At 44.1% G+C, this 24,729-nt stretch overlaps 1 protein-coding gene across 1 annotated transcript in view; it reads right to left on the reverse strand.

Moving 5' to 3' along the window:
• Nucleotides 1–8,453: 8,453 nt before the first annotated feature.
• LOC134347453 (E3 ubiquitin/ISG15 ligase TRIM25-like) overlaps nucleotides 8,454–24,729 on the reverse strand; it is a 56,922-nt gene continuing 40,646 nt past the window's right edge. The window contains exons 8-9 of the mRNA XM_063049774.1: nucleotides 18,907–19,016; nucleotides 8,454–11,521 (exon numbers count right to left, since the gene is read on the reverse strand). Of these exons, the coding sequence (XP_062905844.1) occupies nucleotides 11,511–11,521; nucleotides 18,907–19,016 (121 nt within the window). The 3' untranslated portion in view covers nucleotides 8,454–11,510. The remainder of the gene's footprint in view (nucleotides 11,522–18,906; nucleotides 19,017–24,729) is intronic.

Genomic DNA, 24,729 nt, shown 5'->3' on the forward strand with positions numbered 1-24,729 from the left:
GAGTCTGTTGTTCCCCTGATCCCGGGGTCGAGTCGTTGCCAGTGCTCACTGTGACAGAGTCTGTTGTTCCCCTGATCCCGGGGTCGAGTCGTTGCCAGTGCTCACTGAGACAGAGTCTGTTGTTCCTCTGATCCCGGGGTCGAGTCGTTGCCAGTGCTCACTGTGACGGGGTCTGTTGTTCCTCTGCTCCAGGGGTCGCGTTGTTGCCAGTGCTCACTGTGACAGAGTCTGCCATTTCTCACATTTGGGTCCAGTCCTGCCAGCGATCACAGACAGTCTGACCAACAGAGCCATAAAGCTAAATTTAAGAAGATGTTCCTCCCTCCTGGAATAAGGGGCGGCACGGCGCTGTAGCAGTCAGTGTAACACTTTACAGTTCCAGTGACTGGGGTTCAGTTCCCCTCGCTGTCTGGAAGGAGTTGTTCATTTTTCCAGAGACTACATGGGTTTCCTCCTACATTCCAAAGGGCTACGGTTTGAGTCATTAATTCGTGGGTATGCGATGTTGGCGCTGGAAGTGTGGTGACACTTAGCGTATGTTTGAACTCTGTTGGTCGTTGACGCAAACGATGCGTTTCACTGTACCTGTGACAAGTGCCAGGCCAGATCGACAAGGTCAGGGTGTTTGGGGCTTGAGCTGAGGGACGGGCCGGTTCAGCTCACTGCTCCATGATGTTTACCAAACTGTGCATTGAACTGAGGCCGTGGCCTGCTCCTGAATCAGTTACAGAGCGATGACAGTGGATGTGCGCTCACTTTGGTAAGCTCGAGTTCTGAGTGCTATTTGCTTACTTTAAAAGTAAAGTCCTTAAAAGTGAGTCTGTCGGCTGTGGGATCAGTTCAGTGTCAGGGTGCATGAAGTTATCCACGATGGTTCAAGAGCCTAATGGTTGAGGGGTAATGAATGTTCCTGAACCTGGTGCTGTGAGACTTGAGGCTCCTGTTCCTGTTCCTCCTTCCCGATGCCAGCAGCAATGAGACAGCATGGCCTGGGAGGTGGGGCCCCTTGATAATGGACACTTTCCAGTGGCAGCGCTCTGCATAGATGTTCTCAATGGTAGGGAGAGGTGGGTGGGGGGGGCTTTACCTGCGAGGGACTGGGCCATATCCACTACTTTTTGTACATCAAATCATTTTAAGTAAATTGCGAACAACCAGATCCCAGTACTGACTCTTGTGTAACTCCACTAAGCACAGCTCCAGTCTCAGAAACAATTCTCAAGCAACAGCCTCTACTTCATACCACAGAACCAACTCTCAATGTAATCAGCTTTCTCCCCTTGGATCCTATGTGATCTAACCTTTCAGACTAGCCTGCCATGAGGGATCTTATCAAAGAACTTGTTAAAGTCCACAGAGACAACATCCAGTGCCCTATCCTCATCTACCCATCAGGCAGAGGAGCAGAACTTGGCACATCGATTCTGTTCCGCCATTCAATCATGGCTGATCCTCTTCACCCCTCCTCAGCCACACTCCCCAGCCTTCTCCCTGTAACCTTTGATGCCGTGTCCAATCGAGAACCTCTGTCTTAAATACAACAAATGACCTAGCCGTCACAGTTGCCTGTGGCAACAAATTCCACAAATTCATCACCCTCTGGATAAAGAAATTTCTCTGCACCTCTGTTTTAAATGGACGCCCCTCTATCCTGAGGCTGTGCTCTCTTGTCCTAGACTCTCCCACCATGGGAAACATCCTTTCCACATCTACTCTGTCTAAGCCCTTCAATATTTGAAATGTTTCAATGAAATCCCCCCTCATCCTCCTGAATTCCCAGAGCCATCGAACGTTCCTCGAATGATAACCCCTTCATTCCTGGAATCATCCTTGTGAACCTCCTCTGAACCCTCTCCAATGCCAGCACATCTTTTCTTAGATGAGGGGCCCAAAACTGTTCACAACACTCAAAGTGAGGACTCCCACAAGTGCCTTATAAAGCCTCAGCTTCACATCCCTGCTCTGATATTCTAGACCTTTTGTAATGAATGCTAACATTCCATTTGCCTTCCTCAACCTGCAAGTTTAGGGTGTTCTGCACAAGTACTCCCAAGTCCCTTTGCATCTCAAATTTTTGGATTTTCTCCCTGTTTAGAAAACAGACTGCACATTTATTTCTACTATCAAAGTGCATGACCATGCATTTTCCAACATTGTATTTCATTTGCCACTTTCTTGCCCATTCTCCTAATCTGTCTAAGTCGTTCTGCAGCCTACCTGTTTCCTCAACACTACTTGCTCCACCACCAATCTTCATATCATCTGCAAACTTGGCAACAAAGCCATCTATTCCATCATCTAAATAATAGATACACAACATAAAAAGAAGCTGTCCCAACACTGACCCCTGCGGAACACCACTAGTCACTGACAGCCAACCAGGATAGGATTCCTTTATTCCCACTCGCTGCCTTCTACCAATCAACCAATGCTCTAACCATGCCAGTAACTTTCTTGTAATACTATGGACTCTTAACTTGGTAAGCAGCCTCATGTGTGGCACCTTGTCAAAGGCTTTCTGAAAGTCCAAATATACAACTTCCACTGAATCCTCTTTGTCTATCCTACATGTAATCTCTTCAAAGAATTTCAATAGGTTTGTTAGGCAAGATTTCCCCTTAAGGAAACCATGCTGACTTTGTCCTATCTTGTCCTGTGTCACCTAGTACTTTGTAACCTCATCCTTAACAATTGACTTCAACGTCTTCCCAACCACTGAGGTCAGGCTAACTGGTCTATAATTTCCTCTCTGCTGCCTTCCTCCTTTCTTAAAGAGTGGAGTGATATTTGCAATTTCTGGTCCTCTGGCACCATGAGAAAATTCAATGAATTTTGAAAGATCACTACTAATGCTTCCACAATCTCTAACACTGCCTCTTTCAGAACCCTGGGGTGCAGTTCATCTGATCCAGGTGACTAATGTACCCTTAGGTCTTTCACCTTTTTGATCACCTTCTCCCTTGTAATAGTAACCGCACTCACTTCTCTTCCTTCACACCTTCAACATCTGGCATACTGCTAGTGTCTTCCACAGTGAAGACTGATGCAAAATACCCACTTAGTTCATCTACCATCTCGTTGCCCTTCATTATTATTTCTCCAGCGTCATTTTCTCGGTGTGCTATATCCACTCTCATTTCTCTTTTTTTATACATACTTGAAAAAGCTTTTACTATCCACTTTGATATTGTTTGCTAGCTTGCTTTCATATTCCATCTTTTCCCTCATAATGATTATTTTAGTTGTTCTGTGTAGGTTTTCAAAAGTGTCCCAATCCTCCATCTTACTGCTAACTTTTGCTTTGTTGTATGCCCTCTGTTTTGCTTTTACATTAGCTTTGACTTCCCTTGTCAGCCGCAGTTGTACTCTTTTGACATTTGAGTATTCATTTTTCGGATACCTCTATCCCACACGTTCCTCATTTTTCACAATGCTGCTCTGTTGTCATTCCTGTAAGCAGTCCCTTCCAATTTACTTTTCCAACGCCTCTCTCATACAACTGTAATTTCCACTACTCCACTGAAATACTGCTGTCAGATTTCACTTTCTCCCTATCAAATTTTCAAGTTAATGCCAATAACTGCCTCTCAAGATTTCTTTCACCTTAAGCTCCTTTATCACCTCCGGTTCATTACATAACACCCAATCCAGTATAGCTGATTCCCTAATAGGCTCAGTGACAAACTGCTCTAAAAAGTAATCTCCTACACATTCAACAAACTCACTCTTTTGAGATCCATTACCAGCCTGATTTTCCCAATCGAGCGGCATGTTAAAATCTCCCATGACTATCATAATGTTGCCAGTTTGACACACCTTTTCTATTTCCCATTCTAATCTGGGGTCCACATCCCAGCCACCACGGGGAGGCTTGTACATAACTGCCAGCAGGGTCCTTTTACCCTTTCAGCTTCTTAACTCAACCCACAAGGATTCAATATCTCCTGATCCTATGTCACATCTTCCTACTGATATGATGCCATTCTTTATCAGCAGAGCCATGCCATCCCCTCTGCCTACCTTCCTATCCCTCCGATACAACGTGTAACCTTGGACATTGAACTCCCAACTACAACCATCCCTCAGCCACGATTCAGTGATGGCCACAACATCATACCTGACAATCTGTAATACTGCAATGAGATCATCCACCTTATTTCTTATACTCCATGCATTGAGATATAACATTTTGAGTACCTTATTTGCTGCCCTTTTTGATTCTGCATCCCTATTACCCTGCTGGCTGTAATTTTGTCCTATCATCTTCCTGCCCTTCCTGACGGTCTGACTACACGCTATCTTTTGTGTTTTTACCATCTGGCCAATCCTGATTCTCTTCACTCTGATTCTCATATTCATGCCAAATTAACTTAAACCCTCCCCAACAGCTCTAACAAATCTGCCCGTGAGAATATTGGTCGTCTTCGGGTTCAGGTGCAACCTGTCACTTTTGAACAGGTCATACCTCCCCCAAGAGAGATTCCAATGTTCCAAGAAATGAAGCTCCGCCCCCTGTGCCAGCTTCTCAGCCACACATTAATTGCCAAATCATCCTGCTTCTACCCTCACTGGCACAGGTAGCAATGCAGAAATTACTACCCTGGAGGTCCTGCTTCTCAGCTTTCTGACTAGCTCTCAAAATTCTCTCTTCAGGACCTCGTTGCCTTTCCTTCCTATATCATTGGAAGCAATATGTGCCAAGACAACTGGCTGCTCTCTCTACCCCTCCAAAATGCTGCGGACGCGATCTGAGATGTCCCTGATCATGGCACCTAGGAGGGAATATACCATCCAGATGTCTTCTTCACGTCCACAGAATCTCCTGTCTGTTTCCTTCTGGTTATCTCCTTGAAGAGTTCTAAGGGATTTGTCAGAAATGATTTTCCATGCACTAAAGTCAAATCAGAACCTGCCCCTCCAAATGTTGGTAGATCCTGGCCCTCAGAATCCCCTCCAGCAAGTTATCCACCACTGATGTTATTCTAACCTGTGGCTTCCTAGTCTGATTTTACGATCATTTTGAAACATTTCTGCCACTCTCCAATCTCCAACTGGAACCCCACCTATGGCCAGAGGTTAAACAAAAATCTCTGCAAAGGTCTCTGCGATTTCTTTTCTAGCAACCAATGGTCATTCACCTCTTTGCGGACTGTGTGTTTGGGAAGAGGGTGTGAAGAACAGTGCAAGGGCCTGTGAATGATTCATCCCAAGGACTCTCTGGTCCGTGGGCTGTACCCAGGGACATACACGGAGATGAACCTCAAGTTCTGCTGGAAGATCATTAATTTGATGAAAGACACTCTTTGATCAGCCTGAAACTTGTTAGTGTGCCTCACATGGAGATATCCGTGGAGGAATGCTGCTGACTGGCACATTCCAGGCTCCAGGAGTACATGCTGAGGGACACATTTAACTTTGGTGCAGACACCACGAGTGTTTGGTGGGGAAGCACCACAGTGTAGGGTTCTTCTGCTATAAGAGACAGAGGATTTGAATTATTCTAGTAGTGTTCTACGCTGGAGGGGGACAACATGAGTGGCAACATTCCTGTTGGTTTTAAGGATTGTAATAGAACCGCATTGATAGCATTGACTAGGAATGTAAACAATGGTAAGGCTTTGCACAGTTTATTCTTGTAAATATTTATTTTATTATGAATAAATTTTATTTTGTTCAAAAAACACTTCTTTGGTAGCTTCCCGCAAGGTGTAAAAGATGCATTGGGTTTAACCACCTGAGGATTTAACCATCTCAATGCACTTTAAAGCCTCCATTACATCTTCCCTGCAAATTTAAATGTACTCCAAGACAACACCGTTCATTTCCCACATTTCCTTAGCTTACATCATTTTCTTCATCGTCCTATAAACTATAGGAATATTTCTGAGAATTCCCCTTCCCTGTAATTTTAGTTGTTTACTGTTCACCTGTGCTGCCCACTGCAGGCACAATGAGTATACTTTATTAACTTATTTAGTTCTATGTGCTGTGCATATGTTTTGTGGATGCACTTTAGTCTGGAGGAACAGTGTTTCAAAGTTCAAAGTAAATTATATTAGATTAGATTATGAGGACACGCAGTCCTCTTTTATTGTCATTTAGTAATGCATGCTTTAAGAAATGATACAATGTTCCTCCAGAATGATATCACAGAAACACAAGACAAACCAAGACTGAAAAACAGACAAAAACAACATAATTATAACATATAGTTACAACAGTGCAAAGCAATACCGTAATTTGATAAAGAACAGACCATGGGCACGGTAAAAAAAAGTCTCAAAGTCTCTCGAAAGTCCCATCATCTCACGCAGACAGTAGAAGGGAGAAACTCTCCCTGCCATGAACCTCCAGCGCTGCAAACTTGCCGATGCAGCATCCTGGAAGCATCCGACCACAGTCCGACTCTTGAGCCCGTCTGAAAACTTCGAGCCTCCAACCAGCCCTCTGACACCGAGCACCGAGCACCATCTCTGCCGAGCGCTTCGACCCCGGTCCCGGCAACAGGCAATAGGCAAAGCCGAGGATTTGGGGCATTCCCCTCGGAGATTCTCGATCGCACAGTAGCAGCAGCGGCGAAGCGGGCATTTCAGAAGTTTCTCCAGATGTTCCTCCGTGCTTCTCACATCTGTCTCCATCAAATCAGGATTGTGCACGGCCCCTACTTAACAAATACCGATATCATTTTGGAGTGGCTGGACGCGCTGCGTTGCCCCGCCATCTTCTCCTCCCCTCCTGTATCTTTATTATAAAAGTACAGATATGTCACCAAATACAACCCTGAGATTCATTTTCTTGTGGGCATACTCAAAAAATCTTTAGATTAATAACTCTAACAGAATCAATTGAAAGACCACCCAGTCAGGGCATCCAAGTAGAGTGCAGAAGATAATAATTAATAAATAAGCAATAAATACTGAGAACATAAGATAAAGAGTCCTTGAAAATGAGTCCACTGATTCCATTGGCTTAGCTGTATATATGTGCAGTCAGATGACAATAAACTTAAACTTGAACTTGAAGGACAAGCAAACCTGCTTGCTAATGAAGAAGACTTTCAGTTGGCTGTTCGCCTATGATGCTCCATCAGTTGTGGTATTAGCTTTTAGTTATTTCCACAGAAGTACCATTTTTTATTGACTAGAATATAAAAGGAAGGATGTAATGTTGAGACTTTATAGAGCACTAGTGAGGCCTCACTTGGCACATTGTGAGCAGTTTTGGGCCCCTTATCTTAGAAAGGATGTGCTGAAACTGGAGAAGGTTCAAAGGAGGTTCACGAAAATGATCCCAAGGTTCAAGAGCACTCCATTTTTCTATCATCCTTGTGACTATCTAAAGAGTTTCTGAAACGTCCCTAATGTGTCTGCCTGTACCACCACTGCTGGCATCGTGTTCCTTGCACCCACCACTCCAGGTGTGGAATACCTGCCTTTGTCATCCTCCCTGTACTTTTCTCCAATCAAATTAGTTATTCTCTCCTCGTATTAGTCATTTTCACGCTGAGAAAAAGGTACTGGCTATGCACTCGATCTATGCTTCTTGTCTTCTCGTACAACTCTATCAAGTCACCTCTCGTCCTCCTTCACACTGAAGGGGAAAGCCTCAGCTCACTCATCGCATCTTCACAAAACGTGCTCTCCAATCCAATCAGCATTCTGGTAAACATCCTCTGCTCCCTCTCTGAAGCTTCCAAGTGTGGCCTACTTACTTCCTGCTGGTTACACCATTGGCATTCTGGGTAGCCATGAAGGTCCTTCCTCTCTTTCTGTCTTTGACCATCTTCTTTATTGTGTCCCAGGTGTAGTTCAGAGTTTTCATTTCTACCTCTACGGTACGGCGGCGTTGTCCTTGGTCTCCCGTGTTTCCTCCACCCTTCAGGGGTCTAACAAGGTGCTGTCATGATGATGGAGTTAGCCTCTGTTCTCAACACATGGCTAATCCATCTCCAACATTTCCTCATGATGCAAGTGCAATCTAACTAGAGTCTTTTAAAGCCACAACATTACCTTGCAGCGTTGCCAATTTAATTTGAAAGCAATATCCTTGATGATACAAGGTTCACCAGGATATGGCCAGGATTATAGGATCAGTGTGAAAAGGAGAGACTGGACAAACGGGCTGTTTTCTCTGAAGCAACAGAGGTTGAGGGGAGATCTGATAGAGGCACAGACAGAGTAGCTGTTGGATCTTTCTTCACAGGAATTAATTATCTAATATTAGAAGGCCCGTATTCAATGTGAGGAGGTAATTTCAAGGGAGTTTAGGGGGCAACTTTCCCTCTAATTTTTTTTACAGCCATTGCTCTGAGCAAAAAAAATGTACATGTCCTGAAAACTGTATGGTACTTTAAATGCTTTTTGTTTTTGTAATATGCATATCTGAATATGTAGAATGAAAATTGAAAAAAATCACTTTTTAAAATTTTATTTATGAACTGAAGGGTGCAAAGAAATACAGTCCAACACAGAAAATCTTTCACATTTTGAAAACTTTTTCCCATCCGTCTTTATTGCAGCTGTGCAACAGTGAAGGCTATGTGTGCAGGGGCATTTCAGTTATTGGTGTGGCCATGCACCCCCTATTCAGCTTAGAGGGTGGTGGGGGGGGGGGGAGAGAAGTATTTTTACAAGAACTGTGGTGGAATGAGCTGCCAGAGCTGGTAGTGGAGGCATTAAGATTGAAGTGTTTAAGAGACTTGTAGATATGCAGGGAATGAAGGGATGTGGGCATTGTGTTGGCAGAAGGGATTAGTTTAGTTAGACATTTAATTTCTAGTTTAATTAATTCAGCACAACGCCAATGGAAACATGCCGAAAATAGAAAAGCCAACAAAAAGGGGTGAAATGCCCTTCCCACCACAGGGCACATTTGCAGGTAGCTTTGCCACAAGAAAGAAGCGTCTATCATTAAGAACCCTCAGGCCATGCTCTCTTCTCTTCTCGCTGCTGCCATTGGAAAGAAGGCACAGAAGATTCAGTGCCCACACCATCTGGTTCAGGAAAAGGTATTACCCCCCAACCATCAGACTCCCGAACCAGTGAGGATAACTTCACTCAACACAACTCTGAACTGATCCCACAACCTATGGACTGCAGTACTCATGTACTCAGTATTATTTGTCTTCTTTTGCATGTTGGTTGTTTGTCAGTCTTTGTGTTCAGTTCTTCATTCATTCTATTGCATTTCTTTGCTCTGTTGTGGGTGCCAGCAACAAAATGAATCTCAGGATAGTACAGTACATGCTGATACGGTTGGGCTGAGATGTTCTCCGACCTTGCCAATTTACTCACAAAGGTTCGACTCCAAGAGGGAAGACGTAATCAGTGTGCTGTTGATTGTGCTGTGTCCTCTGAATGCCTGACCTTCCTATACTTTTCAATCAGCTGATTGGACGTCATTTCAGAAATGCAGTTGTGACGTGGGGAGGAAATCACGTCGCTGACTGGCTGTGTGGCAAACTTGGTGCGTTGTGGTCTGGAAATTTGCCTGCATGGGCTCATAATTAGGATTGAAGTCTACATGTTTGTTCACAGAATAAAGGCCAAGCATTCAGAGAACACACCACAATCAAAAGGTCTCTGATGATGTCTTCTCCTATGGTCACAAACCATTTGCAAGTAAATTGCCACGATCAGAGAACACCACAAACCAACTATCAACCACCCGAGCTACACATCGTCCAAATTATTTCCAATATGGCGACAGATATGTACTTTCATAATTTATTTCAAACTTTGAACATATTTGTGGGCCAAAGGGCCTGTTCCTGTGCTGTTCTATTTGATAATGCTATTGGAATTTGCTCCACTCTTTCCCTGATCCCCAGGGCAAAGAATTCACATTGTCCCTGATTTTCACCCTCATATTTTCCCATTGCAAATGAATTGCTGTGGATTTTGTGCCAAGCCAGACAGCAATGGTGGGTAAACATCCCATAATGCAGTGCACTGCAGAACAGGCCCTGTCAAAGGGCTGGCACATGCCCTGCAGGACTCCAGAAGGATGGAAGCATCTGACCTTCTAGTCACTTGCCACATTGATCATGAGGTGGGGTACAGAGATGGTCTATGACGGCCCTGTGGTATGACGTCACTTCTGCTGTAGATCAAGATTCACCATATCGTTGCATAGGGACACACAGAAAACAAATCAGACTCAGACAGAAATTACTTGCTCTTTAATTTGGAAGGAAATCAAAGTTTAAGTCTAAAAGTGATAATGGTAGATGAGAGATTTTGCAGATGCTGGAAATCTTGAGAAATAAAGACAAAATGCTGAAGGAACTCAGCAGGTCAGGCAGCATCTACAGAGTGGAATGAACAGTTGCCACTCTTGCTAAAAGCATCGCAGAGTCAAACATCAACTGTTTATTCCTCACCACAGGTGCTGCCTGACCTGCTGGGTTCCTCCAGCATTTTGCATTTTGTATGTGAGTAATTTCGAACAAGTGACAATTAAAACCTGCCTTTTCCTGTCTGTACTTTGTATAAGACTCTTAACATCTTTAACTGTCCTTCCCCTCTCCCTCTCCCCCTCCCACTCCATGACCATTTACCTCCAGTAATGCAATTTCCAAGTTTGGTCACTATTATTATATGGAGAGTGCCACACCCACCCTGTACACAGAAGGCTCTCAGAAACAAAAATAGCATTTCAACAAGATGATTATCACGAACCCTGGGGGCCTCTGCAGCGGGGCTTGAGAAACCAAGAAGTGTTCAGCTTTGAGTTTTCTCAAGCACCTGTATTCACTAATAGTTGTCTTAACTAGAGTCGTTAAGCTCTTGCACTTTCTGTTTAATCTTGTCAAGGTCATTGTTACTGGAATGGGTTTTCTACCTACTGTGATTATTTAAAGTAGACTCCCAATTAGCACTCATCACAGGGTCCTGGTGTTGAGAATAATCTGTCTCACGGTGTTGCTCGGTTGTGCCACTGATGTTCCGTTGGAATTCTTAAGCATAACCTCTTGTTTCTGTCTCTACATAAGAGTCTGTTGCTCCTCCGCACCTGGGTTTAGTCGTTGCCAGCGCTCACTGTGACAATGATACATTCTAGTGAAGGGACCCTGTTGCTCCTCTTTAAAACTCTGATGCATTCTTTCCTTGAATACAATTGGGACTTGAATCCATAACCTACTGATTGACCGACCAATGAAGAAGACCCATCATCAATAATATCTCCACCCCACTGAAACCCGTACCAAAGACCTTCACTACTTGAGATGATCAAGTCTACGCAATAAGTGATTACTCAATAGAGTATGACTATGAATCTGATTGTGAGATGTTTACCCTCACTACAGCTTCAAATGGACACATCAGAATATTGTGAAAAACCCTACTTAATTACATCCAAAAATCTGAAGAAAAGCAATAGACAAAGAAAAGGGGCTTGCAGCTCAATCTCTTGAATCCAAGGTACAGAAACTCAGTTGCAGTCGTAATGCGGTTTCTCCATGACCATTTTCTAAGGAAATCCCTCTTCATCCGAAATTAATTCATCATCTAAGAGCACACTGAAATGAAAAATAAACAGAAAATAGATATAAACATGAGTAAGTCTGCAGACACTGGAAATCCCGAACAACACACGCAAAATGCTGGAGAAACTCAGCAGTCAGGCAACATCTACAGCACACAGACCTGCGCATTAAGCTATTGGCATTTAGGGCAGCAATGAACATCCTCCATCTCTGTCTGTACAGACAGATTCTTCATTGCTGTTTCTGTAACAGTTTTGTTTTTTGACCATTTAGGGTTCTTAGCCATGAACTGAACCCCCAAACCTGGACCAGCAGTGACCACTCTTAGTCTGGCCTCTCTAACCTTTAACCTTTTCCAAGTTAAGGTGTGAGAGGGTCTGGGAACTGGGTGCTCAATAACAAAACAACAAAAACAATAACAGAACACAACCAACACACATCAACGTTGCTGGTGAACGCAGCAGGCCAGGCAGCATCTCTAGGAGGAGGTACAGTCGATGTTTCAGGCCGAGACCCTTCGTCAGGTCACAAGAGTTGCTGGAAATCCAGAGCAACACACACACAAAATGCAAGAGGAACTCGTAGGTCAGGCAGCATCTATGGAAATGAATAAACAGTCAATGCTTCGGGGCAAGACCCTTCATCAGGACTAGAAAGGAAAGGGTAAAATGCCAGAACATAAAGCTGGAGGGGAAGGAGAGGAGGCTAGCTAGATGGTGATAGTTGAAGCCAGGTGACTGGGAAAGTAAAGGGCTGGAGAGGAAGGAATCTAACAGGAGAGGAGAATGGTCCACGGGAGAAAGGGAAGGAGGAGGCACACCAGGGGGAGGTGACAGGCATGTGAGAAGATAAAATAAATGAGGACACAATAATTGTATCTCCTTGATGTCACATCCCATAATTCGGAAAATCATACAGCAAGTTAATACGAGGGAAGGCATGAGAGGTTGGTGAACTGGGTGTTCAATTAGAGAACAACAAAAACAAGTTAGTTGGGTAGTTTGAAGCGAGTATATTTTAATGCTAGGAGTATTATGAGTCAGGGTGATGAGCACGTATCAGTACATGGAACGATGATGTTGTAGCCATTACTGAAACTTTGCTGAGAGAGGGGCAGGAATGGGTGATTAATTTACCAGGTTTTCAAGGTTTTAGAAAGGAGAGAGGAGGTAAAGGGTTGAGAAGATGCAGTATCAGGGACATTTCAGGAATAGGAAGGGTGCAATCACACTGATGAGATTCTACTGCGGACTCCCCAACAGCCACTGGGACATTGAGGAACAGATATATAATCACATTAAGGAAGTGTGTAGAAGTAATAGGGTTGTTGTCATGGGGGATTTCAACTTCCCTATTATAAACTGGGACCTTATTGCAAGGGGTTTAGATGGGTCAGAATTTGTCCAGGAATATTTCTTAAATCAATATGCGTTTGGTCCAATGACAGGGGAGGGGCCCTACTGGACCTGGTGTTGGGCAGTGAGCCTAGCTAGGTGACTGACCTTTCAGTGGTTGAACTGTTAGGGAACAGTGAACACAACTCCTTAACTTTCAGGATAGCTGTAGATAAGGATAGGTCCGGTCCTTGTGAGAGAGGTTTAAATTGGTGTTCGGCAAATTATGAGGGCATCAGTCAGGAACAAAGAAGAGTTAATTGGGAACACCTTTTTTATGGGTAAGTCCACATTGGACATGTGTAGGGAGATTGAAGATCAATTGCACAGAGTACCAGAAAAGTATTTTCCTGTCAGAAGGAAGGACAGAGAAGGAAAGATAAGAGAACCCTGGATGTCCAAAAGGAGATGAATTTAGTCAAGAAGACAAAGGAAAAGTGTGTAAAGCTTCTGAAGTTCGGATCAAACAAAGAACTCGATGAGATTAAAGAGGCCAGAAAAGGACTAAAGAAGGGAATTAGGAAAGCTAGGAGGGGCCATGACAAGTCTTTCGCAAGAAGAATTAAGGTGAATCCCAAGGCGTTTTATACATACATCAAGAGCAAGAGGGTAACTAGAGACAGGGTGTAACCACTCAAGGATAAAGGGGTGGGGGACACTTGCTTGGATGTGGAGAATATGAGTGAGGTACTGAATGAGTACTTTGCTTCAGTATTTACCACTCTGATTAGTGCTGAGTGCATAAATATGTTGGGGCATTTTAGAGGTCAAGGAGGAAGTGTTGGGTCTCCTAGTGAGTAATTCATATACATCAAAAACAGCAGAGGTCCCAGTACAGTACCCAGCAAAACACCACTAATTACAGACCTCCACCTGAGAAGTCTCCAGCACATGATGGGATTTACCCCATGTTATTGAAGGAGGCAAGAGATGAGATTGCTGGGGCTTTAACCAGTATCTTCACATCCTCTCTAGGCACAGGTAAGGTACCAGAGGACTGGCCAGTGGCTAATGTTGCAGCTTTATGTAAGAAAGGAACAAGGGAAAATCCTGGGAACTATAGACTGGTGAGTCTCAGGTAGGCTGTCGGGATATTGCTGAAGAAAATTCTTAGGGATAAGATATTTGAGCATTTAGAAACCCGCGGCCTCATTGGGGAGAGCCAGCAGGCTTTATGAAGGGCAGGTCGTGTCTTACCAACTTGGATGAGTTTTTTGACAAGATGATGAGAGAGATTAATGAAGGTAGGACACTGGATGTTGTCTACATGGATTTCAGTAAGGCATCTGACAAAGTCCCTCACGGGTGGTTAATCCAGAAGACTAAGATGGACTGGGTTCGCAGTGAATTAACTGTATCGATTCGGAACTGACGCGTGTAGAAGACAGAGGATAGTGGCTAAAGGGATTTATTCAAGTGGAGGTCTGTAATTAGTGGTGTTTCACTGGGTACTGAACTGGGACCTATGAATGACCTGGATGATATGCAGACGGGCGGATTAGTAAATTTGCAGATGATACCAAGATTGGTGGAGTTGTGGATAGTGTGGAAGACTGTCAAATAACAGTATGAAATAAATCAGTTGCAGAAATGGGCTGAGAAATGGCAGATGGAGTTTAACCAAGATAAATGTGAGGTGTTGCACCTCGGTAGGGGAAATACAAGGACATAGTATACTGTTAAGGGCAAAACCCTTAACAATGTTGCTGAGCAGAGAGATCTTGGGATCCAAGTTCATATCTCCTTGAAAGGGTCCACACTGGTCAATAAGGTGATTACCTATGGGGAATGCCTGTTTTTATTTGTCGAGGCATTGGGTTCAAAAGTCACAAAGTTATGTTGCAACTTTATAAAACTCTGGTTAGCTCGTATCTGCAGTATTGTGTACAATTTTGGTCGCCTCACTATAGGAAGAATGTCGAGGCTTTGGAGAGGGTGTAGAAGAGGTCTACCAGGATGTTGCCTGGTTTAGAGGTTGGATAAACTTGGGTTGTTTTCTCTGGAGTGTCAGAAGCTGAGAGGAGGTCTGATAGAGTTTGAAAAGATTATGAGAGGACAGGGATTATCCATTTCCTAGGGTTGAAATGTCTAATACCAAAAGGCATGCATTGAAGGTGACAGGGTGTAAGTTTCAAGGGGGATGCGATGGTAAGTTTTTTTACTCAGAGAGTGGTGGATGACTGGAATGTGCAGCCTGGTACAGTGGTCGAGGCAAATATATTAGAGTCTGTTAAGAGATGTTTAGATAGGCACATGGATGTAAGGAAGATGGAAGGATATGGACCTTGTGTAGGTGAGAGAGATTAGTATCTGGGTGCTTTTGATATTTTTAGCTGCTTTGGCACAATACTGTGGGCTGTAGGGCCAGTTCCTGTGCTGTACTGTTCTATGGTCCTTTATTAATGACAGAACACAGAAGACAAAACTTTCTGCAGACGCTTGAAATTCCAAACAACACGCAAAAAATTCCGGAGGAACTCAGTAGGTCAGACAGCATCTATGGAGAAGAATAATGAGTCGATGTTTTGGACTGAGATCCTTCTTCAGTTCTGGAAAGGAAGGGGAAAGAAACCAAAATAAGGTGGTGGGGCAAATGGGAAGGAATATAAACTGGCAGGTGGTAGGTGAGAGGCAGGGTGGGTGAAGTAAGAAGCTGGGAGGTTTCCGGTGGAAATGGTGAAGGGCTGAAGAAAAAGGAAGAGGAGAGTGGACCACGAGGGGAATCAGACAGAGGTGATGAGCAGCTAAGAAGAGATGGGTAGAGAGTGCAGCCGCAAAGTGAAATGGAAAAGGAGTGAAGGGGGAAAGAGTGAAATGACCAGAAGCTGAAGAAAACGATGTTCATGACACTAGTTTGGAGGCTACACAAACGAAATGTGATGTGTTGCTACTCCAACACGAGAGAGGTCTCATCATGGTATTGGAGAAGAACGTGGACCAACATGCCAAACTGGGAATGGGGAGAGGGATCAAAATGGTTGGCACTGAGAAATCCTCCATGTTGCAGACACAGTGAAGGTGCTCGAAAAAACGGTCCCCCAATCTACATCAGGCCTCAGTGTTGTACTGAGAGAGGGGTTGCACTGAGTCAGGGTTACAGTGAGAGAGGGGTCGCGCCGAGAGAGGGTGACACTGAGAGAGGGGTTACACTGAGAGAGGTTTTGACCATAAGACACAGGAGCAGAATTAGACTGTTTGGCCCATCGAGTTTGCTCCACATTCAATCATGGCTCATTCTTTTTTTTTGTCCCTCCTTAGCCTCACTCCCTAGCTTTCTCCACATAACCTTTGGTGCTGTGGCCAATCAAGAGCCTATCAATCTATGCCTTAAGTACACCCAACAACCCAGCCTCCACTGCTGCCTGTGGTAACAAATTCCACAAATTCAGCACTCTCCAGATAAAGAAATTTCTCCCCTCTCTGTTTTAAATGGACACCCCTCTATCCTGAGGCTGTGCCCTCTTGTCCTAGACTCTCCTACCATGGGAAATATCCTTTTTTCATCTACTCCGTCTAGGCCTTTCAACATTTGAAAGGTATTAATGAGATCTCCCCTCATCCTTCTAATTTCCGTTGAGCGTAGGCACAGAGTTACCAAATATTTCTCAAATAACCTTTTCATTCCTGGAATCATCCTTGTGAACCTCCTCTGAACACTTTCCAATGCCAGAACATCTTTTCTTAGATGAGGTGTCCAAAACTGTTCACAATACTCAAGGTGAAGCCTCACCAGTGCCTCAGCATCACATCCCTGCTCTTTCCAGACCTCTTGAAAGAGGAGGAGCTTAGGAGAACGATGGCACTTAATGGCAACTCCTTTGCTTGCATCTTCGGAAACAGCCCTATTTCTATCTTTAATATTTCTATTTTCCCCTTTCAGGGTTCTTTTGAAGACCCTGACCTGGAGTTACACACTGACCACGGTTCTTTGCGGGAATGGGACCCGCTCTTGTGGTCTCATGACTGGCCACTATTCGACATGCCAAGGACGCGGCCTAGAAGACTAGAGTGCTTTCAGGGTTCTGGGATTTCATGGTTCTGGAGGCGGGCACACTCGAGGCCAGTGTCACCGCAGGAAACTGGTCTGTCGTGGGAGGCAGAAGATCAAAAGCAGCAAGCTGACTGCTGGCTGTGTGCCCAGAAACCCGAGTTCCTTGGGTACAGAGCTCGGAAGAAGCGACGCAACAGACTTTTTACATCGTAAATCAGTGAGTTGTTTTGTTATGTCTCCACCTCGCTGTGAAACAGGGACATCTCTTTTTCCCTTGTTAGGGGGAGAGAGAGCCTGTGGCATGTTGAATTTCCAGATGAAAAAGTAGTCTTTGGGGTACTGCAAGTCTGTTTCTTTATTGATCTTTGCTGTACACTTGAGTACTCGGTGGGGGGGGGGCGGCGCAGATGCTTTTTTTGCTGGTGTGGGGGTCGTTGCTTTGCTGCTGCTTGTGCGTGGATGGGGGGAGTTGGGGGTACTTCGGGGTTCTAACATTTAACTGTCATTCATTCTTTGTGGCACTCCTCCGTTTTCGCGGATGTTTGTGAAGAAAAAGAATTTCAGGATGTACAGTATACTTGAAAAATCTTTTTTCATCCATTTTGATATTGTTTGCTAGCTTACTTTCATTTTTCATCTTTTCCCTCCTAATGATTCTTTTAGTTGCTTTCTGTAAGGTTTTCAAAAGCTTCCCAATCTTCTATCTTCCCATTAATTTTTGCTTCATTGTATGCCCTCTCTTTTGCTTTAACATTAGCTTTGACTTCCCTTGGCAACCATGGTTGTACTATTTTGCCATTTGAACATCGCTTTGTTTTTGGAATACATCCATCCTGTACCTTCCTCATTTTTCCGACTAACTCCAGCCATGCTGTTCTGCTGTCATCCCGGCCAGCATCTCCTTCCAATTTCCTTTGGCCAACTCCTCTCTCATACCACTGTAATTTCCCTTACTCCACTGAAATACTGCTATGTCATACTGCTTTCTCCTTACCAAATTTTCATATTGTGATCACTGTCTCCAGAGGGTTCCTTTACCTTAAGCTCCCTAATCTCCTTTGGTTCATTGACTAACACCCAATCCAGTATAGCTGATTGCCTAGTAGTCTCAATGACAAATTGTTTCAAAAAGCTATCTCTTAGGCATTTAACAAATTCACTCTCTTGGGATCCATTACCAACCTATCATAACATTACCCTTTAGGCATGCCTTTTCTATTTCCCATTATATTCTGTAGACCACATCCCATCCCAGCTACTGTTTGTAGGCCTTTATATAACTGCATCACAGTCCTTTTACCCTCAGTTTCTTAACTCAACCCACAAGGATTCAACATCTTCTGATCCTATGTCACATCTTTCTAATGATTTGATGCCATTCTTTACCAGCAGAGCCACACCACCCCCTCTGCCTATTTTCCTATCCCTCTGATACAATGTGTAACCTTGGGCATTCAGTTCCCAACTGCAGCTATCCATCACGATTTAGTGATGGCCAAAACATCCTACGTGGAATCTGTAATAATGCTTCAAGATCATTCATCTTATTTCTTATACTCTGTGCATTGAGATATATCAGGTTGATTTATGTATTTGCTACCCTTTTTGATTTTGCATCCCCAATGCACTGATACTTACCCTGCTGGCTGCAATTTTGTCCTGTCATCTGCCTGCCTTTCCTGACAGTCTGACTGCATGCTATCTTTATTTTTTTAACCATCCGTCCTATCCTGAATTGCTTCACTCACGTTCCCACAGCCCTGTCAAATTAGTTTAAACCCTCTCCAACAGCTCTAACAAACCTGCCCATGAGAATACTGGTAACACTGAGAGGAGTTTCACTGAGGGAAGAGTTACACTGAGCAAGGGGTTATACTGAGACAGGAGTTACAGAGGATGTTGAAGAAGAATTTGAAAGTACATTTGTTTGGGTTGTTGGTTACTGATTAATTTGTTAAATTACTGCAGCCGTTACCCACAACAGGGCTGCAGGGAGTGAACTTTTAAAGCTGATGTGCCTCAATTTTCCTTACCTAGTGCCTGCAATATGGTCGTCTGGTACTTCTGGTATTCCTCAAATTTATTCTGCATAGCAGTCCTGATAGCAGACACGTTCAGGGTTATGCGCTGTGGCTTTGTAGCTCTGTAATGCAAGAGTAAACACTGCCTTCATTAACAGTTCATTAATCTACAGACACTGAAAATGCCGCACAAACTTCTGTCTATGTTCCATCGCCAGTCTCTTAGCAGATGGAGTAACCAGGGAAGATTATTTCATGTATTCCTTTCTGAGAGTATCCTGACTGTTTGTGTCACAGCCTGGTCTGGAAACACCAATGTCCATGAACAGAAAAGCCTATAAAATGTAGTGGATACAGCCCACAAGTACGCCCTTCCACTATTGAGCACATCTGCAAGAAGCGTTGTTGCAGGAAAGCAGCATCCATCATCAAGGATCCCCACCATCCAGACCATGCTCTCTTCTCACTACTGCCATCAAGAAGGTACAGGAGCCTTTGGTCACACACCACCGGGTTCAGGAACAATTTGTACCCTTCAACCATTAGACTCCAGTACCTATACCTGCATGGATAACTTCACTCACCTTAACTCTGAACTGATTCCACAGCCTATGGGCTCACTATCAAACCCTCTACAACATATTTTTGTATTAATTTGCATGATTTGTCTTATTTTGCATATTGGTTATTTGTAGATCTTTGTTTAAGTATAGTTGATCATAAATTTTATTGTGTCTCTTTGTTTTACCGGATATGCCTGCAAGCAAATGAATCTCACGACAATATCTGGTGACATTTCGGTACTTTGATAATAGAAACATAGAAATCTACAGTACATTACAGGCCCTTCAACTCAGAATGTTGTGCCAACCATGAAACCCACTCTAGAAACTGCTTATGATTTCCCTACTGCATAGGCCTCTATTATTCTAAGCTCCATGTACCTATCTAAGAGACTCTTAAAAGACTTTTCTATGCACCCATCACTCTGTGTGAAAAACTTACCCCTGACATCCTCTCTGTACCTACTTCCGCACATCATAAAATTATGTCAGCCATTCCAGCCCTGGGAAAAAGCCTCTGGGTATCCAAACAATCAATGCCTCTCATCATCTTATACACCTCTATCAGGTCACCTCTCATCCTCCATCACTCCAAGGAGAAAAAGCCAAGTTCACTCAACCTGTTCTCATAAGGCAACATCCTTGTAAATCTCCTCTGCACTCTCTCTATAGTATCCACATCCTCCCAGTAGTGAGGTGATCACAACTGAACTCAGTACTCCAAGTGGGGTGTTATCAAGGTCTTGTAGAGCTGTAACATTACCTCACGGCTCTTGAACTCAATCCCACAGTTGATGAATGCCAACACACCATATGCCTTCTTAACAACACTGTCAACCTGCACAGCAGCTTTGAGTGTCCTATCAATACAGACCCCAAGATCTCACTGATCCTTCACATTGCCAAGAGTCTTACCATTAATATTATATTCTGTCTTCAAATTTGACCTACCAAAAATGAACCACTTCACACCACTTGTCTGGGTTGAACTCCATCTGCCACTTCTCAGCCTAGTTCTGCATCCTATCAATGTTCCGTTGTAACCTCTGACAACCCTCTAGACTATCCACAACACCCTCAATTTTTGTATCATCAGCAGACTTACTAACCTACCCTTCTACTTCCTCATCTAAGTCATTTATAAAAATCACAAAGTGGAGGGGTCCCAGAACAGATCCCTGCGGAACACCACTGGTCACCAGCCTCCATGCAGATTACGAACCATCAACAACCACCCTTTGCCTTCTGTGGGCAAGCCAATTCTGGAACCACAAAGGAAGGTCTCTTTGGATCCGATTCCTCATTACTTTCTGAATAAACTTACTTTAAATTTAACTTTGACAGTACAGTTCTATATCCTATGTTGCAGGTTTGCAGGTGGCACAAAATTTTCTGGAGTTGTGGATGGTGAGGAAGGTTGTCAAAGAACGTGGGAAATAGTGCAAAGATAAAGATTAGCTTCATTGGATTCGATTGGGAGAAGTGCACAGACACAGTAGCTCGTTATCACGCAAGATCCTGTGATAAAAGCGAGACACTGACTAGCAGAGCAGTCATTGGAGTAGCGTGTGACAGAGTAGCAGGGCTTTGGCTCATCAGGACTTCAGCGAGGACAGGTCTAGGTGAGGTAAGTTACCTTCATATCTCTTTTTCCCTCTGACGTAAGAATAGAGGGTATTACTGCAGGCCCAGTGTTCTGCCCTGGGTGCCAGATGTCGGATATCCAGCCTCCCTGATGGCCACACCTTGGCCAGGTGCTTCGAGCTGCAGCTCATTAGAGCCTGTGTTCAGGAGCTGGAGCTGCAGCTCGATGAGCTTTGGCTTGTTAGGGACAGTGAGGTGATAGACAGGAGTTATAGGCAGGTAGTTACACTAGAGCCACAGGAGACTGTCAGGAAAGGGAAGGGATATCGTTACTGAAGAGCATCCCCGTGGCTGACACTTCAACAATAAGTACTCCATTTTGAGTAACGTTGGGGGAAGTAACAGTGGCCGTGCCTCTGGCACAGAGTCTGGCCCCGTGGCTCAGGAGGGTAAGGACTGGAAGAGGATGGCAGCAGTAATAGAAGACCCTATAGTTAGAGGGACAAATAGGCGATTCTGTGGGCACGAAAAAGAAACACAGATAGCAATTTGCCTCCCAGGTGCCAGGGTCCGTGATGTTTCTGAGTGCATCCACAATATCCTGAAATGAGAGGGTGAGATCGTGGTACCTATTGGTACCAATGACAAAGGTAGAAAAAGGGAGGAGATCTTGAAAGCAGAGAGGGAGTTAGGAAGGAAGTTGAGAGGCAGGACCTCAATGGTAGTAATCTTAGGATTGCTGCCTGTGCCACGCGACAGTGAGTATAGGAATAGAATGAGGTGGAGGATTGGAGCAGGGGGCAAGGATTCAGATTTTTGGATCATTGGGACCTCTTCTGGGGCAGGTGTGACCTGTACAAAAAAGGACGGGTTGCACTTGAATCCGAGGAGGACCAATATCCAAGCGGAGAGGTTTGCTAATGCTACTGGGGAGGGTTTAAACTAGATTTGCAGGGGGATAGGAACTGAAGTGAAGAGGCAGAGAGGATGGGGAAGGCAGAGCACAAGTTAAAGGGAGTTTGTGGGGAAGGATAGGCAGACGTTAGAGCAAAGCCACACTCAGCCTGATGGTTTGAGATGTGTCTATTTTAACGCAAGGAGTATCATAAACTAGGCGGATAAGTTTAGAGCATGGATCAATACGTGGAACTATGATGTTGTGGCCATGAGAGAGCCTTGGATGTCTCAGGAGCAGGAATGGCTGCTGAGTGTTTCAGGCTTTAGATCTTTGAAAAAGGACAGGAAGGGAGGCAAAAGAGGTGGGGGCATGGCATTGCAAATTAGGGACAGTGTCACAGCTGCTGAAAAGGAGCATGTCATGGAAGGATTGTCTACTCAGTCATTGTGGGTAAAACTCAGAAAGAGGAAGGGGGCAATAAATCTACTGGGTGTTTTTATAGACCCCCCAACAGTAATAGCAACATTGAGGAGCAGATAGGGAGGCAAATTCTGGAACAGTGCAATAATAATAGAGTTGTTGTAATGGGAGATTTTAACTTTCCTAATATTGATTGGCATCTCCTTAGAGCAAAGGGTTTAGATGGGGTGGAGTTTGTTAGGTGTGTTCAGGAAGGTTTCCTGATGCAGTATGTAGATAAGCCAACTAGAGGAGAGGCTGCACTTGATCTGGTATTGGTCAGGTGTCACATCTCTTGTTGGGCCAGCATTTTGGAGGTAGTGATCACAACTCTATCTCCTTTACCAGAGCACTGGAGAGAGATAGGAGCAGACAATTTGGGAAAAACATTTCATTGGTGTAGAGGGAAATATGATGCCATTAGATAGGAACTTGGGAGCATATGTTCTCAGGGAAATGCAGGGCAGAAATGTAGCATTCTGCATAGGTATGTTCCATTGAGGCAGGGAAAGGATGGTAGGGCAAAAGAACCATGGTGTACAAAGTATGTAGAAAATCTAGTTAAGAAGAAAAGGAAAGCTTACGAAAGGTTCAAGAGACCAGGTACTGATAGAGTTCTAGAAAATTACAAGGTTGCTAGAAAGGAGCTTAGAAATGAAATTAGGAGAGCAAGAAGGGACCATGAGAAGGCCTTGGAGAGCAGGATTAAGGAAAACCCCGAGGCATTCTACAAGTATGTGAAGAGCAAGAGGATGAGCTGTGTGAGAATAGGACTAATCAGGTGTGATAGTGGAAACGTGTGCATGGAGTCAAGGAGATAGCGGAGGTATTTAGTGAATATTTTGTTTCAGTATTCACCAGGGAAAGGGACCTTGGCCATTGTGGGGATGACTTACAGTGGACTGAAACACTTGAGCATATAGACATTAAGAAAGAGGACATGCTGAAACTTTTGAAAGGTGTTAAGTTAGATAAGTGGCCGGGACCAGACGAAGTATACGCCAGGCTGCCGTGGGGAGGAAGGAGATTGCTGAGCCCCTGGCAACCATCAATAGGGACAGGGGAAGTACCGAGGATTGGAGGGTTGCAAATGTTGTTCCCTTGTTCAAGAAAGGGAGTAGAGATAACCCAGGAAATCATAGAAAAGTGAGTCTTACTTCAGTGGTGGGCAAGTTGTTGGAGAACATCCTGAGAGGCAGGATTTATGAGCATTTGGAGAGACATAATCTAATTAGAAATAGTTAGTATGGTTTTGTCAAGGGAAGGCCATGTCTTATGAGCCTGATTGAATTCATTGAGGATGTAACAAAACACATTGATGAAGGTAAAGCAGTGGATGTAGTGTATATGGATTTCAGTGAGGTATTTGATAAGGCTCCCGATAAGAAGCTCATTCAGAAAGTAAAGAGGCCAGGATCCAAGGAGACTTTGCTTTGTGGATTCAGACTTTGATTGCCCACAGAAAGCAAAGGTTGGTTGTAGATGGTTTGTATTTTGCATGGAGGATGGTGACCAGTGGTGTTCCATGGGAATCTGTTCTGGGACCCCTCCTCTTTGTGATTTTTATAAATGACCTGGATGAGGAAGTAGAAGGGTGGGTTAGTAAATTTGCTGATGACACAAAAGTTGGGGGTACTGTAGATAGTTGGAGGGTTATCAGAGGTTACAGTGGGACATTGATAGGATGCAGAACTGGGCTGAGAAGTAGCAGATGGAGTTCAACCAGATAAGTGTTTTTGACAGGTCCAATTTGAAGACAGAATATAATATTAGTTGTAAGACTCTTGGCAGTATGGAGGGTCTGAGAGATCTTGGGGTCCATGTCTATAGGATACTCAAAGCTGCTGTGCAGGTTGACAGCATTGTTAAGAAGGCGTATGGTGTGTTGGCATTCATCAACCATGGGATTGAATTCAAGAGCCATGAAGTCAAGTTACAGCTATATAAGATGTTAGTTAGTCCCCTCTTGGAGTACTGTGCTCAATTCTGGTCACCTCATTACAGGAAGGGTGTAGATACTGTAGAGTGCAGAGGAGATTTACAAGGATGTTGCTTAGATTGGAGTGTGTGCCCTATGAGAATAGGCTGAACGAACTTGGCCTTTTCTCCTTGGAGTGACAGAGGATGAAAGGTGACCTGATAGAGGTGTATAAGATGTTGAGGGCATGTAGATAGACAGAGGCTTTTTCCCAGGGCTGAAATGACTAACACAAGGGGCATAGTGCTTAGGAGTAGGTACAGAGGTAAGCTTTTCACACAGAGAATGATGGGTGCCTGGAATGCACTTCTGGCTACGTTGGTGGAGGCGGTTACAATAGGGTATTTTAAGAG

Source organism: Mobula hypostoma, chromosome 6, assembly GCF_963921235.1.
Source record: "Mobula hypostoma chromosome 6, sMobHyp1.1, whole genome shotgun sequence".
NCBI lineage: Eukaryota > Metazoa > Chordata > Chondrichthyes > Myliobatiformes > Myliobatidae > Mobula > Mobula hypostoma.